The 19,569-nt window shown below is 41.1% G+C and overlaps 1 protein-coding gene and 1 long non-coding RNA gene across 3 annotated transcripts in view; one reads left to right on the top strand and one right to left on the bottom strand.

Moving 5' to 3' along the window:
- The first annotated feature begins 2,641 nt into the window (after positions 1-2,641).
- Positions 2,642-17,514, top strand: Ms4a7 (membrane spanning 4-domains A7). 2 transcript variants are annotated; one of them, XM_076560121.1, is made up of 7 exons: positions 2,642-2,769; positions 7,039-7,188; positions 10,891-11,025; positions 12,438-12,494; positions 13,727-13,933; positions 16,537-16,638; positions 17,336-17,514. In XM_076560121.1, exons 2-7 carry the CDS (start codon positions 7,090-7,092, stop codon positions 17,402-17,404), a joined length of 669 nt encoding a protein of 222 aa, XP_076416236.1. In that variant the 5' UTR covers positions 2,642-2,769; positions 7,039-7,089; the 3' UTR covers positions 17,405-17,514. The 2 variants fall into 2 exon arrangements, with proteins under 2 accessions (XP_076416236.1, XP_076416240.1); XM_076560125.1 differs by having other exon boundaries at positions 2,662-2,769; positions 6,973-7,188.
- The window catches only part of LOC143270367 (uncharacterized), a 31,182-nt gene continuing 25,520 nt past the window's right edge, over positions 13,908-19,569 (bottom strand). The window contains exon 3 of the long non-coding RNA XR_013047534.1: positions 13,908-14,037. This is a non-coding gene — a long non-coding RNA (uncharacterized LOC143270367). The remainder of the gene's footprint in view (positions 14,038-19,569) is intronic.

Genomic DNA, 19,569 nt, shown 5'->3' with positions numbered 1-19,569 from the left:
ACAGTAGGGATCGTTATGATATCAATTCCTGAGCTTGAGACAAGCACAGAGATTGGTTGGATTTTGTGCTTGGAGACTGGTTGGTTTTTATGCTTAGGGATTGGTTGGATTTTGATTCCTGAGTTGGTTAGGGGCAGGGTGTGTTTCCTTGGCTCTGGTCTCAGAGCCAAGGTGTTCTTTCACTGGCTCTTTTAACCCTACAATGGCCTTCTACTGGAGTGAGGGTGACTTATCAAGGATGCTTTTAAAGTAAATTGAGGCATATTAAAATTTTAAGAATTTTATTGTAGTCATGATTTGTGAAGCTCCAAATGAAAGACTGTCAGTGGCCCCACTGAAGGAACATCTTGGGGCCTTGTAGGGCTTTCACAGGGCAGTCACCAAAGTGAAGTAGATTTGGTTATACTTATACAATTGCTTATCTTATTTTTTATTATTAGAAAATGCCTATTCTATGGCTGTCTCCAACTCTTGTACTAACTTTTGTTAGTACAAGACCCTATTCCTTATACTGGGTCACCTTACCCAGCATTAATAGATGGGGAGTTGCTTAGTCTTACTGCAACTTGATATGCCATGTTTTATTGATACTCATAGGAGACCTGCCCCTTCCTAGATGGATACAGAAGAAGGGATTGGGGGTTGGGTGTGGGGTGGGGTGGATAAGGAGGAAGGGACTGGGAGGGGATATAAAATAAATAGATGAATTTAAAAAAAAGAAAATTATATAAGTGTAGGTTTGTTAGATACTTCGGGTACATCGGGCCCATTCCCATCCAACCTGATTCTCAGAAGATATATGTCACGATCTACAGTGGTGGTGGTGGGGTCTCAAACTGCATGGCTTAGTCCTACATACCCTAGATTTTTCATATACATATATAGAACAATTATAATATGCTGTCGTTAACATAAATTCTCATTCTGTCTGTCTGTCTCTGTCTGTCTCACTTATGGTACAATGTCACCACACTTCAGGGAACAGAAACAAAACTAACGAATATTTGTTTTTACAGTTACCCATGAACATTTTAAACCACAGTGGACTGTGAGTAAAGAAACCACAGAAAGCAAGACTACAGATTAAGGGTGGGTGCTATCATATGAAATTAAAACAAAACAAACAAAACAAATTAATTTTGCTTATGTTTGAAACAAAGTCATGCTGAGGGCCCACATAAAGCCTGACCATTAGTGGTTTTGTCTGCTCAGAATGTTTTAGGGCCATGGCAACAACAGTTTTAGTTTCAAGTACACTAGCAGTGTATGAACATCCATCATGGCATTGGTATCTCCATCTTTCTCTTCATCTCTACAGTATTCTTCTGCTTTATAGATAATCAGTCCTCTTTTAGACCAACACAATGGATGTGGTTTGGTTTTTTGTTTATTTGTTTTTGTTTTTAACTATTTTGGGGACTTCTTTTTTATTAAAAATATTTTTATTGAAAACAAAATTTTGCTTTCCTACAATATATTCAGTTTCCTCTCCTTTTTCTCCCAGATTTCCCCTAACCTCCCTACTCATGCAACTCCACATCTTCTGTCTTTAGAAAACAAGCAGGTAAAAAAAAACAGAATAAAACAAAGGAAACAGAAGAAATAAAAAAGAAAATCACAGGAAACACATACACATGCTCACTGGAGATCCTTGATCAATTTGGAGTTGACCTTCATGCAGGGTAATAGATCTGGATCTATTTTCATTCTTCTACATGAAGTTATCCAGTTTGATCAGCACCATATTGTCTTTTTTCATTCGTTCATTCGTGTGTGTGTGTGTGTGTGTGTGTGTGTGTGTGTGTGTGTGTGTGTGTCTGGAGAGAGAGAGAGAGAGAGAGAGAGAGAGAGAGAGAGAGAGAGAGAGAGAGAGAGAGAGAGAGCTTCTTTGTCAAAAAACAGGTGCTCCATACTTGTGTGGAGTTATGTCTGTGTCTTCAATTCTATTATATTGATTGAGATGTCTATTTTCATGCCAATACCATGTTGTTTTTATTACTATAGTTCTGTAAAACAAATTGGAATATGGGGTAGTGGTGATGCCTCTAGTAGTTTTTTTTTTTTTAATTCGGGATTATATTAGCTAAACTGACTTGTTTTATATTTCTATATGAAGTTGAAGAATTGTGCTGGAATTTTGATGGGGATTGCATTCAATCTATAGATTGCCTTTAGTTGGATGGCCATTTTCACAATATTAATGATCCATAAGCATGGGAGCTCCTTCCATCCTCTGGTGTCTTCTTCAATATTTTTCTTCAATGTCTAGAAGGATTACACAAAAAAAAAATTTGAAATTCTCTCAAATCCAAATGTACCATTGTTATTAGCAATAATTCTCTTTTGTCAACTCTTCCTTTCTTGTTACTTCTGCAACAGCCAGATGGCAGAATTACTAATATCCATCCTTCATTCAGCAGATAAGAAGAAAGACTTAATATCACCAATGTGCTTACTTCACTACATATAGAAGCGCAGGGGATTATTTCCCACAGAACTCTTTGTTTCATGAGATACTTTCATTTTGTGTTATTTCCCCAAACCTCAAAATTCAGAAAGGGGAAGCAGAGCAGCCTTTCATTTGCCAACTGCTTGTAATAACCACAAATTCACATCCTGAGTAATCATGAATACCTTCCGGGGAAAGCATACAGACCGCCTGAGTTTCAAAACTTCTGGAGGAAAGAGCTGGTGGGAGGTTGTGCCTGAGAACTCCCCGGACCTGAGTGAGCAGGCACAGGAGCACACAGCACAGGGCTGTGAGGACAGGTAGGTACACTAGGTTGAGTTAGAACCCCTGGGGGAGATTGTGCTTCTGACAGACAGAAACTGGATTCTCATCCTGTCTTTTCTGTTGACCACCTGGTGCCTTGGTTTGGATTGTAACCCCTGGGGGAGATTGAGCTCTGGATAGACAACCAAAGAACTAGATTCACATCCTGACCTTTCTGTTGTCCATCTGTATGAACTGGTGAGTCAGATGCCCATTTGGGGCCTTCACTTACTTACCTGCCAAAAGGCAAACTACCCTTTGATTTCACTTGAGATTTGAAGTGATGACCTTCTAGAGTTGCCTGCATTTCCTCACTGTAGCCACTCAGTTTTACAAAAACATGTTCTCAAGGAAGACTGGGATTTAATCAAATGTTTAATTTGAAAACTATAGTTCTAATCTAATATTGTAACACAGAAAAGTATTGTGCAGAGCTGTTTGCCTGAATAGTAGGAATTTTTGAACTTTTTCAAAAGCTATGGGCCACTCCCATTCACCTCGTTATAACGAACACCAAAGGGCAAAGCATTCCCTCTCCATTGTTGGATTTGGAGGTGATGGTGTCAGGTGGCAGACATATGCAACTCAAAAAAACCCACTTCATTTTTTAGAGTTGTCCCTAAAATAACTACACATTTCCAAATTTAAATACAATAGCTTAAATTCTATTTTTAAAAAACATACCTCTACATGCTATCATAAGGATATAATTTAGTAGATAAAATAAACATAAATTCTACAATATTTTAAAGTGCACAGATGTTTCTTACAGATTGTTCACAGCAGTAAAAAAGAAATAACCAAATGATCATGGACATGAGTCAGGTTTAATGAATCCAGAAATACGCATTCATTTGGATTTTTTAATTAGAGTTAAACTGCTTACATAATTGTAGCATTCTAACCGCAGGAAGTGTGCAGTTCAGTGGTATCAAGTTCATTCATGTTGTGACACCCGCACTCCCATCCAACTCCAGAACTTGGTCATCTTTACAAAGTGGAACCATATCCACTAAACAGCTGCTCCTCAGCCCTCCCCCAGTCCTTGGCAGCTACCATTCTACTTTCTCCAAAATTAAGTAGTAGTAGTCAGGGTACCTCATAAGTAGAACCACACAGCATCTGACTTTCTCTGACCGACTGACTTTGCATATTTTGTTTTGCCAGAATCTAGCATTTGGCTTTTATACTTAAGGCTCTTAAATTAATTAAGGATGTCCACTGACAAAGCAGTGGAAAGAAGTTCTAAATGGATGGAATGACCATTTGTATGGTGTTATAATTTGGGTAAAATAATACATAAAGAAGAGAGAGAAGCGATGAGAGGAAAAGGGAACATAAACTGTGAAACTGATGATTTCATATTAATTGTTGGGAAATCGAGAACATTTAGATTCATGCAAACTTTATTTCCTTTTAGTTGAAATTGTTGTTTGATGTTCTCTTAAAAAAAAAAAAACAATTGGACTGTTGGTCGTTTTGATGTCTAATTTCTTGAGTTCCTTATATATTCTGGATATCAGTCCTCTGTCACATGTGGGGTTGGTGAAGATCTTTTCCCATTCTGTAGGCTGTCACTTTGCCTTGTTGACCGTATCCTTTGCTCTACAAAAGCTTCTCAGTTTCAAGAGGTCCCATTGATTGATTGTTTGTCTCAGTGTCTGCACTACTGGTGTTATATTTAGGAAGTGATCTCCTATGCCAATGCATTCAAGACTACTTCCTACTTTCTCTTCTAGCAGGTTCAGAGTAGCTGGATTTATGTTGAGGTCTTTGATCCACTTGGACTTAAGTTTTGTGCACGGTGACAGATATGGATCTATTTGCAGCCTTCTACACATTGATATCCAGTTATGCCAGCACCATTTGTTGAAGATGCTTTCTTTTTTCCACTGTACACTTTTGGCTTCTTTGTCAAAAATTATATGTCCATAGGTGTGTGGGTTAATGTCAGGGTCTTCAGTTCGATTCCATTGGTCCACATGTCGGTTTTTATGCCAATACCAAGCTGTTTTTATTACTGTAGCTCTATAGTAGAGCTTGAAGTCAGGGATTGTGATGTCTCCAGAAGTTGTTTTATTGAACAGGGCAACGGTCGATGGAAAGAGAGTGGGAGATCCTAGCTGGATCAAGAAAAGAGAGGGAGAACAAGGAATAGGAGACCATGGTAAATGAAGACCACATGAGAAGGGGAGGAAGCAGAGAGCTAGGGAGGCCCACGGAGATCCACAAAGATACCCCCGCAAAAGACTGCTGGCAATGGTTGAGAGACGGCAGGAACTGACCTACTCTGGTGATGGGATGGCCAAACACCCTGATAGTTGTGCCATAAACCCCATCCAAGGACTGAGGAATCTGGATGCAGACATCCACGGCTGGGCCCCTGGTGGAGCACTGGGAGTCTAATTAGTGAGAAAGAGGAGGGTTTATATGAGCGAGAATTGTTGAAGCCAAGGTTGGATAAAGCACAGGGACAAATAACCAAATGAATGCAAACACATGAACTATGAGCCAAAGGCTGAGGGGCCCCCAACTGGATCAGGCCCTCTGAATGGGTGAGACAGTCATTTGGCTTGATCTGTTTGGGAGGCAGCTGTGCGGTGGTGCCGGGTCCTGGGCTCATTGCATGAGTTGGCTATTTGAATCCTGGGACTTATGCAGGGACGCTTGGCTCGGTCTGGGAGGGGGGGACTGGACCTGCCTGGACTGAGTCTATCAGGTCGATCCCGGTCCTCGGAGGAGACCTTGATCTGGAGGAGGTGGAAATGGGGGTGGGCTGGGGGGAGGGGGAAGGGGCGAGAGGGGGAGAACAGGGGAATCTGTGGCTATTATGTGGAACTGAATTGTGTTGTAAAATAAAAAAATAAATAAAAAATAAAAAAACAACCAAATCGGTCAATTTAAGAATAACAGAAAATAAATGCATACAATGTTGACAGGCTAGAGAGAATCAACTAGGCTTCCAGTTCCTAACACAGAGCTTAGAATAATGCATAAGATAGAGTTCTTGGATATGAGACCTTGCAAACCCAGGAAAGAAATCAGAACCAGAGAGATTAGTTATTAGATTGGGTGAAAGGGATTGCATTGATGTATTTAACAACAAAAATCAAGTCAAAATCCAGGTTTCCCAATATGGGAACAGTTCGGGAAAGAGACACCTTTAACACACTTCCCCTGGGTCACTGCCATTCCTACGGGCAGGCTTTGAACTCATGACTGACAGCCAATGCTCCAGATGCAAGCAGCATCTGACCTCCATTGCAGTACCATCCCCACCTGCCCCACAAATAACAAGAGTCTGGAGTTCATTTCGGTACTGTGGACCTGGTGGAGCACTGTTTTCTCCTAGAGCAGAGCTGTCAATATCGGGATGGGAGAAAAGGCAAGGTGAAATGTCACAGAGAGGAAATTATTGTCACATAAAGGAAAATATTGTTAAGATCCTGAGCCCAGTAGACACAGCCCAGGTACATGCAAGTCAGGCAAACAACAGACTAACGATAATTATATTTGCTACAGTGTATTAAACACATGTGATGCAGCAGGTAAGTGCTTTTTGTGACTTTCAGTTAATGAAATGAACTTGGTAGTTCTGAGCTGCTAATATATGAAATGGACTTAGCATCTAGGATGTAAGACTCTTAGAAGGAGTAAGACCTTTGGTGCTCCAGTGCCTGGAATTCAATGTGGGTTTAAAAAACAGAAGTGATACACATTCTAGATTAGATGTGTTCTTTTTTATAGACAGAAAAGCACTCATCCAATCATTTAATGGAGAGAAAATGAACAGTGGAGGATCAGACAGCATAAATGTAGCTTCAGTATAAGGTTCTGGGAGATGTGACAGAGGATTGTACTATAAAGAAGCAGGGGTACAAGAGGTAGAGAATGGGACCTAAAACTAAAGGCTCTGCAGGGCAGGCAGTGAGGTGAATACACTCAGGGCTGCAGAGCAAATTCTGTTTGAATTACTAACATCCAAATTGTGGGGTTCCTTGAAATGTTTGCAATTTTCCCCAAAAGCATGTTTCTTTTTCATCATGAATGAAGTGCAGCAAACCGACTAGCTCTCCTACGCTCTCCCTGAAACTCAGATCCAGTTCTGTTTGTAGAAAACATGCCAGTCTATGGTCATCACACCCTACATGTACCCAATTCTCATCTAAAGAAAAGTCATCCTTCTTCACTCCCTGCAGACTCTGGTGCCTGTGAGTGTCTGTCAGTCAAGCCCTAGGAACTAATGAGTTCAGTGCCTCTTCTAGCCTCGTCAGTGTCACACTTCTACGGCTTGGGATTTGGGTGCCTGCCTTCCAATGGACATCGTTATTCACAAAAGAGAGAAAGCTGGACACACATACCAAAAAGGAGATGAGCTGCTGGTTGGTGTGCCGAAGGAAGCCACAGTTCTTGGGGTAAGTCCATCTTGGTGGAAAGAGAACAAGGAAGAGATATACAGAGACTACAGAGGTTTGGTGGGTCTGGGAGCATCCTTGTCTTGTTTCTGGCTAACTCCACAAGCTAACCAGAATGTGAAATACAGCTGTTCTGGAAACTATACTCTCCTAGGGACTTTCATTTAATTAAATAACTAAGTAATTAAACCCACTCGTGCTTTTTTCACCAGAAAACTGAATAATTAAGAAATTAGTTTCTTCTCATTTGTCTTTAGTGCAGATTTTTGACTTAGATGCATGATTTTATTTATTTAGTCTGATTAAATTAGGTCTTCCTACTTGAAGTTTGGTTTTCAAACATTTTCAGATGATACCATCTAGATCACCTTTATCCACACATTTCTCTGTGTCCATATGAGCTGCTGTAAGACATCCAAGTATCAACATCATTATTCCTCACAAACTGGACCCTATTCATCATTGGGTTCTAAATACTTCCTATTAAGACCCAACCTGTATTCCTTCCCATCTTCAGAAACCTTACCAAGTGTGTCTTCTGGGATTTGGGTTGAGGAGGGTAGACTAAGTGACACCCAAAACAGTACAGATAATTGATGTAGCCCCTTGTTTGCTTCTCAGGGTTTGGGGGAGGGTCCTTACTGCTGAAGACACTGCAGACTTAGGAGACAGGACTCAGGTGATTCAAGCTGGTTCTGAAAGCATCTTTCCTTTGGTTTAGTTTCCATGGTTCCAGAAAATACTATGCCAAGGAAAGGAAACAAACAGTCCTACCCAACTGCAATACTATGATCCACAACTAACCAGCATAACAAGATATGAATAGAGGTGAAATAAATGGCACCCACAAGTCAGTGGCAACCAAAAGCTATCTAAATGGACTTAAGGCCAATTCAGCAGGAGGGAAATCACGCCTGGGAGGGGAAACCTAGCCAGCCTCCTGAGACTAGTAAGGTTATGGGTCTTAGAAAAATAATCTCCTATAGCCACTTAGCTATACCAGCATAATTCCTTACCACATCTTAAATCTTAATCATTAGATTCTTTATCCATTTTTTTTCTCTCTTCTTTGTTGAGTCAGCAGCACATTGCTTCCAGAAGACACTCTGTCAGCAATTCTCACCCCAAGTCATTGAAAGGAAGTCAGCACTGTCTTTGCTTTTCAGGACTCTGAGATCAATCTTTTAGCTGTCTTCTCACCCCTGGAAATTCCCACTCTAGAAACTCATGTCATCCTACTCAGTGATTATTTCACTACCTGCACACCAAGACCTTGGCCCTTATATCACTCCCACTGCTTTCAACAGATAGATGATAGATAGATAGATAGATAGATAGATAGATAGATAGATAGACAGACAGACAGACAGACAGGTAGATAGATGATAGATAGAAAGATATATATATACTTGCCTGCTGATTACATTCCTGATTGCTTCCCACCCTCTTGGTGGTTTTCTTTCTCTCCCAAATATTTTCTCTTTGCTTTTTTACCATGAGCGTGTGTGAAAAGGTGTGTGTGTGTGTGTGTGTGTGTGTGTGTGTGTGTGTGTGTGTACCTACAGTGCACAACTTCAGATTCTGTATATGAAAGGAGAGCATGGCACTTGTCTTTCCCTCTCATTGTTTTCTCTTATCTCCCACCTTGGACCACTTCCTCTCCCCTAGCAGTGCTTCTTCCAGTCTCATGTTTATGGATATACACATACATATATATTTAAATGTATATTTTTCATGGTAGAGAAAAGACATTATTTGTCTTTCTGAGTTGGTCTTATTTTATTTAGTATGATGATCCTTTGTTCCACCCATTACCATGACATTATTTTATTCTTCTTCATGGTTGAATAAAATTACATTGTGGGTAAAGACCACATTTTGTTTTTCTATTCAGCTGCTGATGGACATCTAAATTGTCCCATGCCTTGGCTATTGTGTAGCAATGAGCTTGGCTGTGCAGGCCTCTCTGTGATATGCTGACTTTGATTCCCTTGGGGACATACCCAGAAGTCATCCTCTGGATCATACGCTGGTTCTAATTTAGTTTTAGTTGTTCCAGGAACCACCATGTTGATTTCCACAGTGGCCACACTGGTTTACGTTCCCATAAGCAGCATTTAACAGTTCCTCTTTCCTCACATCCTCATCAGATGTGTGGTCATTTGTTTTCTGGATGATAGCCAGTCTGACTGGGATGAGAAGAAATCTGAAATCAGCTTTTATTTACATTGCTCTAATTAGTCATTAGGATGCTGAATGTTACTTAAAATATTTGTAGTCTATCCTTATTTGTTTTGAGAATTGTTTATTCTACTCATGAGCCTATTTATTGATTGCTTTGGTTTTCTTAGCGTTTAACTTTTGGGGCTATTCATAGGATATATAGTCATCAATGGTTTTCTCCCATGTCTCAGTCTGTAATTTCACTCTCCTATTTGTTTCCAATGCTAGGCAGAAACTTTTCCATCCCATGCAATCTTGTTGATTTTTCCCATTGTTATCTGAATTATTGGGCTCCTTTTCATAAAATCCCTTCATCTTGAAGTGTTTTCCTGATGTTTACCTCTGGCAGTTTCTGAGCTTCAGATCTTACCTTAACGTATCTGTTCTATTTTGAATTATTTATGAGCAGGTGAGAGATGGGGCTCTAGCTTCATTCTTTGGCACGTGGGTTTCCAGTTTCCCCAACACCATTTGTTGAAGACACCTTTGTTAAATATTAGGTGGCTATATCTGTGTGTGTTCTCTTCTGGATCTTCTATTCTATTACAATGTCTCCCATCTATTTAGTCACAAATCTCTATCCCTGATGGCCCCATCCTTGATAACATGCTCTAGTAATACTTCATCTCAGTTGCCATGAAACCTGTCTTTACATGGTACAAGTAAGAGGTAAGATTCTACACAATGACTTTCATTTGTTTCATGCCTGCCTCTTGGTACATGGGTATTCAATGATGAATTGTGGATATTCAATGATGAATTGTGGTAATAGATAGCATCTTGTACTTTTGAGTTACTTTGTTTGTGTGTAAATTACAATATATACCCAGCAGTGAATAAAAATATGGATTCCCTTTCAAATTGCAGAGTCCAAACAACATTCCAGGTCTTTGACATTTGTTCGGTTTTGTACAACTTAACTCCCTGGTGTTCCTCATCTGTAACACAGATGTGATGAATACTGCTGAGAATGCAGACACTTTAAACATGTTAACTAGTCTGACACTTGGTGCTGCGACAATCAGAGCGATTCTTAAATTCAAATCACAAATAAAAATGGATGAGAGACAGCACTAGAAATACGATGCTCACCAACTCTCAGTTGAAGCTGAGGCCTGCATTGACACTCCTGTGGGAAGTTCCTTCTCCATATTTTCTTAACTGTGCTCTAGTCCAAACAACTTTTCCCAATGACTTTTCCAACACAAAGAAATGCTTTGTGAAGTAGTTTTTTTCAGAATTACAACATTCACATGATCACTTTCTGAGTTTAATGAGCCTTTCAAAAAAAAAAAAAGAGGTAAATTTTGGATTTTTTTTTCTCTTAGAATAGGCATATTTGGTACTTGTGGGGTTTACCCTTTTTAATACAGGAAATCATAACATATTTTACACTCCTTATAAGTCAGTGTATATTCAAATAATCCTTTGCATCCACTTAAAAACATGTTCTAGAGGTCCATGTCTTGTCTGTTGCAGACCATCCAGATACTATGTGCCCTGACGATTGCAGGCTTGGGGGGCATTTTGGTGTCAGTTTCCTACTCTCCCTACTTCAACCCAGCAGCCTCCACTACTTTGATGTCCGGGTACCCATTTGTTGGATCCCTGTATGTAAGTAAAGTTTGATCTCCGAAAGCATTTATGCCTCCTAAATATACACCAGGCATTCAGTCATAGAATAGCTTCCTCTTCAAGAGGAAAGAATGCAAGAGAGAGCCAGCTCAACATTCCTGTCATCATCTCATGTCCTGTCTTGCCTATTCAAAATCAGCACCTCAGGAGGGCTCTGATTAGGACAGGAGGCAGGAGGAGAAGACAACACACTGAGCATATCAGCACATTTCTTATCTGACACCACATCATGTTAGACAAGAGGGATATTATTACAGCCCTCTTTGGGGCTTTGAAGAGGCCATTAAATTCTACCCATTTTAAGGGTAATCCACTTCTCAGGTAGAGAGTGAGAAACACTGGTTAAACAGTAACCTGGGACCTCTATCAGATGTCACAGGTTTGCAGACATTTATCTCAGTAATGACAAGATTCATAGGAAATAGAGGCATTCTTCTGCTTCCAGGTAACCCTAAACATCTGTAGAGTTTGGGGGCTTCTTGTCATATAATGACTCATGCATAGGCAAGGGTACTACTGCAGTTTATTTTGAGAGTAGCTAGGCACAATGTGTACCTCCTGCCAACAATCATTTCTCTTCATAGAAAATCTTGTAAAAATGAGGGAAAGAGGCACATTCTAAGAAGGTGAATTATACAAAGGGGTTTTAGTGACCATGGTCCCTGCATAAACACAACTATACAGTGTGCAAGGAAGTCTGCTCCTGTCCCCAAAGCACAATTTGCCCTGGAGTTCACTGTCTAACCAGTGGTGGCAGCCTCCATATTTCATTAGTGCATCTACTGCTAGTTTATTTTTGTCTCTCATTATCTGTGAATACCCAATACTCAAGCCACAGGCATAATCAATGTTTCATCTTCCCAGACCACCATACATCTGCTTGCTGGGATCCTAGTACCACTGGAATAAAAAACTGCCTTCTAGGCAGTTATAATAAAGGTTTTATGTTGGATCTTGTCCTCCTGGTTTCCTAAACTCTGGATAATACTCAATCCACATACACTAATAGCTTCAATTCTGTATTTTTCTGTCCTTTGCAGTATCAGAGGCTCTTTCATAGGTACTTCTGTTGGTTTCCTTATCTCCATATTGTCTCAAGTCATTGATCACCCCCAACCTCCTCTTTCAATATTAGTAGCATCTGCCAGGCATCTGTTGCATCTTGCCTGCAGCAACTACTGCTTTCCAATAACATAAACTCAACCTCCCTGAGCAGATGCCTGTTCTTTAAAGTCAGCATACATAACCATCCCAAGTAGATATGAAGCCTCCCTAGCAATATGGACATGTCATTCCTGCAGGATTGTCTCCCTAGAGGTTTCCCACTGCTTTCTGTGAGTGGTTTGAAAGCAGTTTAGGCCAACTCTTTCTTTTCTCTCCTTCCTGAACAGTTTGCCATTGCTGGAGCTCTCTCAATTATCTCTGGGAAAACCTCAGTCAAACCCTTTGTAAGTATGAAGACCATCAATCTCCAGTTGGTTGTATTAGTTGGAAACTCATAGGTAATTTTTCTAGTTCCAAGCCTCCACTGCACAGTTTAGGGAAACAAAGCTCAGAACAGGTTAGAGGGCATGTATTCTTCCGCTGGCCCACTGACACACTTGGGACGTCACTTCTGAGGTGGATGTGTTCATTTTCCACATGTGATGGGAGAAAAACTGAAACACAGAGTAGAAAGGAGCTTGCCCGGTCACACACAGAGATTAACAACAGCAGAGATGGGAGTCTACATTTCTTGATCCCAAGCCCAGAACTATGACCCCCATTCAATGCTGGGAACTCTTCAACCACCCCAGGACTTCTGGGTTTGTACTGCAGCTTCAGTCATCAGGAACATGTGCCAGCTCCTAAACCACCTTGTGTGCTCAGCCATAGCTAGCCAGACCCTGTGGCTTCTGGAGTCAGGGTGTGCCTTTCCCACCTGGGTGGGTATGGGGCAGGAAGTAGGAAGGGCTGCTACCCACAGGAGCAGCAGTGTTGCTGCTTCCTCCTGCTGTGTTTTCAAGGCTACTGTCTGCTCATTGTATTGTTTGAGGGTGGGCATAGCCAGAACCACAGGAACTAAGACCACACACCAATACTTCTCTCTTTCTTGGAAGGAAAAAGAAGGTGCAAATTCATCAACTGCTTGTCAGATGAAAGTACATTATCTTCCCTTTGGCCTGATCACCCTGTACGGACTGTATTAAAGGGTCTCAGCATTAGGAAGGTGGAGAACCACTGCTCTAGGGTATCCAACCTCTTCAGGTTGCTTCCATTATTCTCTAAAGCTCCTTTTTATGTGAGGTAAAACTACCTCTGGGTTCTCCAGAGGGTGCCAAAGGCCATATTGTAAGAGGTCTTCAGAGGACAGTTCTGGGAGCTTTGGGAAAGTCAGCGAAGATAGTGGCAGCAGGCTGAGGATCCTCATCTCAGTGCTCAGTGTCATAGAGAGTCGGGAAGCCAGCCTGTGGGGAGCTGCTCACATTCTCCCACTCAAGACATGTTTTCTAACTGTCTCATGGAACAGACTGCAGAGCGCTGAGTGATCCAATGACAAACTATCCATGGTCTGCCTGATAAGAGGCCACAGATTATATTAGAAACAACTCTGGGGAAGCACCATTAAATATAACAGGCAAAGAATGGAGCATCCTGCACAAAGCTGTGACGAGACTCCAATACACACTCTGTCTTCCAGGCACTGAGCAGTCTGGCCTCCAATGCTGCAAGCTCTGTTGTTGCTGCAGCTGGCCTCTTCCTCCTCACGCATGGCCTCATCATCCTGGGGACTGCCTCTCCACACTGTAATTCAGAAAAGAAATTTCTGCCCTTATTATCTTCTCCGGAATCCCACCATTGGATGAGTGAAGACAAGAACTGTCTCCTTGCTGATGTCGGTGTCATGGTAAGTCATTCCAGACTAAATATCTTGTGATGTAAAGCACCAGTTTCTCCCCTTTGGGTAATTTCTGCTTTTTCAGCAATCTCTGGTTTTGTTGGTCTGACTGTCTGGGGCAGACAGGGAAAAAAAAAAACAAGTATGACAGAAAGTTAGCAGATTGTGCATTGGGGGATGCATGAAACACAGCAGAAAGGGGAAGAAGGTGAAGAGATGAAGGAAATACAATGGAGAGTTTTAAATCACAACAGGCAAAGCTATTCTTTGGTATATGTGTTGAGCTTGAACTTGGAAAGTTCTTTGGGGTTGTTTCCTGGCACTGGAAAGCTCCACATATTAGATAGGTTTGCCTTCTGGTCACATGTACTCCGAGACTTGGAGCAGACACAAAGTGCTTTCTGTCCTCAAGTGCACGTCTGCTCAGTGTTAGCACAGTGAAGAGAGGGCAGGGGGCAGCTAACCAGCAGATATGACTCCTATGAAAAACATCAGTGTTCCTGGGCAGAGTTTTCTTGGCACCTTTCACCCAAATGTGACAGCCACCACCTACTGATAGTGACAAGCCTGGTTTAGTCAATGTTCTAAATGTAGGGTTAGACTGTCTAAACCCTAACAACGAGTCTTTTAAAGAAGAAGATTGTTCCTTCATGACTTCTCCTAGTGGGAGCAATGAGTGACCAAGCCGATATCTTTCATTCCCTTGTGTCCGTCTCACTCAGAAGTCTTAGAGAATGTGTGAAAGCTTTTGGACTCACATCCTTCTATGAGTCTGACCATGTGAGGAGATCAAAAATGTTGACCTGGGAGCTTGAGGAAGTGAAAGAACAGAGTCTTATCTGGTTAGAAGTGAGCATGAGAAAGCCCAGGAGGTCATACCGCAAGACAAACAGGGTAAAGCAATGTGAGAGACTCAGCCTCCCACTGGGATACTGGGGGATTGCTTTAATTAGGATTTATTTTAGCACATCAAATTGTCTCCTATGCTCATACAAGTAGAGTCAGAAAGAATTTCCTCAACATCAGAAAAGTTGTAGCATGGCAGAGAAAGCCAACCTCAAAGATATGCTAGTACTTAATAAATATGGCATTAATCTGAACAAAAGTAACTGTGTGTGTGTGTGTGTGTGTGTGTGTGTGTGTACTTAAGACTGGAAAAAATAAAAAAGGAGCTAGAGGAAGGAAGAAAAAATGATGATGTAAGTTGCAGAAGCTAATAAGGACTCTAAAGTCAAATTATCAAGGCAGAAAACTGGGAGTCTGCACATAAACAGGTGCTAGAGAGGAGGATCCAAAACTGTCAACGCCTGGGTAAAGCTTTAGGGCTGTCAGGCTCCCCTGCACACACCAAGAGCCCTGCAGATGCATTAGAAACAGAGACTGAAAAGTCATTTGTGATGACTGGACAAGGAAATGTACTCAATACCACAGGAAGTTTCACGAATCCCTGCCCTCAGCTCACCCAACCCCGTGCAGATGGCACATGGAAACTCACAGTTCCACAGATACTAGGAAGGATTCTAAAAAAGGGATTTTAAAACTGTTTCTGTATCTCTGATATTCTTAAAGTCCTTACAAAATCAGACTTAAAGCAACTATGTAGGGACATATCAACAAATCCCACTTATAAGATTCTTATGTATTGAAGACACACACTGATACCATCACCATCGCATATGCACTTAAACTATATAATGATAAACATATAGGAAATGTGAGAAAAATGCTCAATCCTGCTGAGTGCTGCAAGAAAGCAGGCTTAGCAAGCAAATCAGCAATGTTCCTCCATGGCCTCTGCTTCACTTCCTGCCTCCAGGCTCCTTCCTTGAGTTCCTACCTTGACTTCCCTCAGTGATGGTCTGTTACCCGGAAGTATAAGCTAAAATTAACCCTTTCCTCTCCAAGGTGTTTTTGGTCTTGGTGTTTTATAATAGTAATAGAAACCCTGACTAGGACAAAACCAAAACATAAGAACAGGACAGTATGATCAAAAGGACAGGGGACTTGATAAAGAGGGACTATGACTAGAAATTTAAAAAAAAATCTTAAAAATTAAAAACTGAGATCAGCGAAAAGCAGATTTAATGCATCTAAAGAAATACCTTAATTAAATCATATCAAATTTGAAAAACATGAATGACACAGAGGCTGAAGTTACAAGAAAGGGTTGACCATGAATGTAAGTTCTAATAGAAAAAATGTAGGAGAGAGAAGGAGACTATAAAAAAAAAATAATTATCTAAGAATTTTTCATGAAATTGCACGCGAAGGAACCCAGGGAAAATCCTACAGGGTAAGTGAATCTGAATCCACACCTGAAAACAGGATGAATGAAAAGCACCAAGGACAAACAGGAATTGGTGAAAACAAGCAGAGACAGGTGGCCAGTCACTCTTGCTTCTCATCTCTGTGTGATCACCGAGAAACCTGAACAAGAAAGCAGAGAACTGAGCCATTGCCTCTGCTCCTCCTAGTCTCCATTGCTGAGGGCTTCAGTGCCCAGCCTGCCACGCCACGCCACGCCACGCCACGCCACGCCACGCCCCTATCTCCTCTCAGTAGGGCCCAAAGGCTTTGTGTGAGGTCTCACCCAGGTCTGTGTTCCTTTGCAGAGTGGGCTGGTGGTGATGCTCGTCTTCACTGTGCTGGAGCTTTTCCTAGCTGTCTACAGTTCTGTCTTTTGGTGGAAGCGAGTCTACTTCAACAAGCCTATGGTAAGCAAGTTGATATCTCTGTGACACCCCCGGTGTCCCCACCCAAAGGATCAGATGGAAACCGACTTTAATAATGAAAATAAGAGTTCACTGATTGGTCACCTGGGATCAGAGTGCCTACAGGGCAGCAGCGCTGAAAGAGAATCCCTCCCCAAGAAACCAATTGGCTCTAGCAGTTAGCTCATGAAATCTCATGAATGAACCGAAACTTAGATTAAAAAATATGTGGGGAAGAATAAGAGTTTATACAGCCTTGTTCTTATCGTGGACACGGACGTCTGTCTCCACAGCCAAGCCCTTGCTAGTGTGATTTTTACCAAGATTTTACTGTTTTGTTTATGTTGTTCTGCTCTTCCCCTTGCTTTTTCTTAGCCTCTTACATTATAATTTCAAACTGTTTTCATTTCTCCTAAATGCTACAGCAAAAAAGAAAATGTTATAATTTCAACAAATAATGCTTCAATACCGAGGCTACTAGAAATCAACAAGATGAGGAAATGGGGAGTGATATTTGCTTGAAATAATACTGCTCCAACTATATATTATGATAAAGCTGCAAAAGTACTACTATGAAATATTACTATAATATATATAATATATTATATATCATGTATTTGAGGGAAAGATATGAAAATATTTTAAACCTTATCCCCCAAATCAAAGTGTTAAAATCTATTAATAAATTTTATTCTTCTAGAGTGCATATTTCATGTCTGAGTCACAAGATCATACCCAACTTATCAAAAGCAGTTTGTTGAGGCCATGAATGTGAAATACAGAAGAAGAAGGAAGAAATCCAGTGCTCATGGCAGAGCACAGCTAGACGTTCCTGAAATCCCAGCCTTGGTAGATCTCAATAAACTTCTGAAGAAAAGCTTTCCTGTGGTACTTTCAATATGAGTCACTTCATTTCCATTGAAAGTCATTTCCTCAAAGTCTAAGTCAGCAAGATTCTATCATCCAACAGTCCACAATGATGAAAGACTTTATAAATGTCTCTGAACAGAGTGAACAGACAGTGTTTTATCCATATGATGTTAGATGAGAAAGTGTGCAGTCCTGTAGTGGTGGAGGCTAATGAGGTCATGCAGCTGGGTAGGATATTTCTTTGTGTTACTTGCACATTCCTGTTGCTAAAATATTAAACATTATGCATTGCAAGAACATTTGAGATCCTTTGAAAATATGACAGCCTGTGCAAGGACTTGGGTTTGATCCCCAACAATGGTAAGCAATAATAAATCATAGTTAGGCATGATGGTTCATGCCTTTTATCCCAGCATTTGAGAGGCTGAAACAGGATTGTCCTGAGTTCAAGGTCAGCTTGGCTGCAGAGTGAGACTCTGTTGCAAGAAAATGACTTATTTCTGTCTCACATAACAATTTCAAATGTATTAGGAACAGGGTATTGCATTTAGGACCTTGGATATGCTGAGAAAGTACTCTACCACTGAGTTAGCTCCCCAACACACTGGCTTTATATTTTATTTGAATTCAAAGACTATAATTAATCATAGTACACTCTCTCATCTAATTACTAGAAAGAATAAGTCATTGGACATAGATAAGCAATAGCAACTTCAATCGTGGACTGGAAAAATCAACATTGCTCACCTGTGGTGATATATTGTGTACTCTAATAAAATTTGCCTGAAGATCAGAGAACAGAACAAGCCACTAGATTAAACATAGATGCCAGGCAGTGGTAGCACACACCTTTAATGATAGCACTCGGGAGGCAGAGATCTATTTGGATCTCTGTGAGTTCAAAGCCACCCTGGACTACATGAGATTGACTCCGTCTGGGAGAGGAACAGAGCCAGGCAGTAGTGGCACACACCTTTAATCCCAGTACTTGGGAATCACATGCCTTTAATCCCAGCACTTGAGATCTCATGCCTTTGCTTGAGAAGCACACAGGCCTTTGATCCCAGCACTAAGAAGGAAGTGATATGCTGGGTGGAGAAAGGTAGTGAGGAGACAGGAACTAAGGCTTTTTGGCTGAGAGCTGTTTGAGCTAGAGGCCTTTTGGCTAAAAAGTTTTTCAGGCTGAGGAGTCCTAGAGGTAAGACGTGGCAGTGGCGTGTTCCTTTGTCTCTCTGATCTTTCAGCATTTACCCCAATATCTGGCTCTGCTTTTTTTTTTTTTTTATTAAAAGACCTGTTAGAATTCGTGTTATATTTTAGCCTAAGAAAGAGAGCTTCCAATATTGCTCCCCACAAAGAAAAGTGCAACTGAAATAAATACGTAAGGTTTCCAAACATGTACTATGTTTGTACTATGTACTATGGAAATGCAGCAGTACATAGATTGGTTCCCTACATGCCTGAGAACTCTTAAAAAAGACAACTACAATCTATAGAGAACTCAGAAAGCAGAGTGTAAACAGAGCTGGTCTCTTTTTCTTGGATTCATTTTTTTTAGTGTGTGTGTGTCTGTGTCTGTGTCTGTGTGTGTGTGTGTGTGTGTGTGTGTGTGGTGTATGTACATATGTGTATGTGAATGCATGTGCCTCAGAGGCCAGATGTGTCAGATGTCCCTTACAGTTATGAGCCACCAGATATCAGTGCTAGGAACTGAACTCTAGCCCTCTGAAAGAGCAATACACACTCCTTTATCATCATCATTGTCATCATCATCATCATTTATATATAATGGCATGGGTGACGACAATGAGAGAAAGCTGGTGGGATGACCAATCCAGCTACCACCCAGGCCCAGTACCAGGATTGTGAGTTAGCCCATCCTAATATCCACCTCATCTATGGACTGCTAGAGGATTGAAGGGGCCAGACCTGCAGATCCAAAGTTGCAGGATCTCCATGATCCAGGACAACAAAAGGATATCCAAGAGGAGTTCCAGTGAGGGTCCAGTGTCAATAGTATAGCAGGACCCAGAGGCCTCGAACCAGACCAATGACTCATTGCAA

The sequence above is a fragment of the Peromyscus maniculatus genome, chromosome 1 (genome assembly GCF_049852395.1).
Source record: "Peromyscus maniculatus bairdii isolate BWxNUB_F1_BW_parent chromosome 1, HU_Pman_BW_mat_3.1, whole genome shotgun sequence".
NCBI lineage: Eukaryota > Metazoa > Chordata > Mammalia > Rodentia > Cricetidae > Peromyscus > Peromyscus maniculatus.
This window is presented reverse-complemented; position numbering and strand designations above follow the sequence as displayed.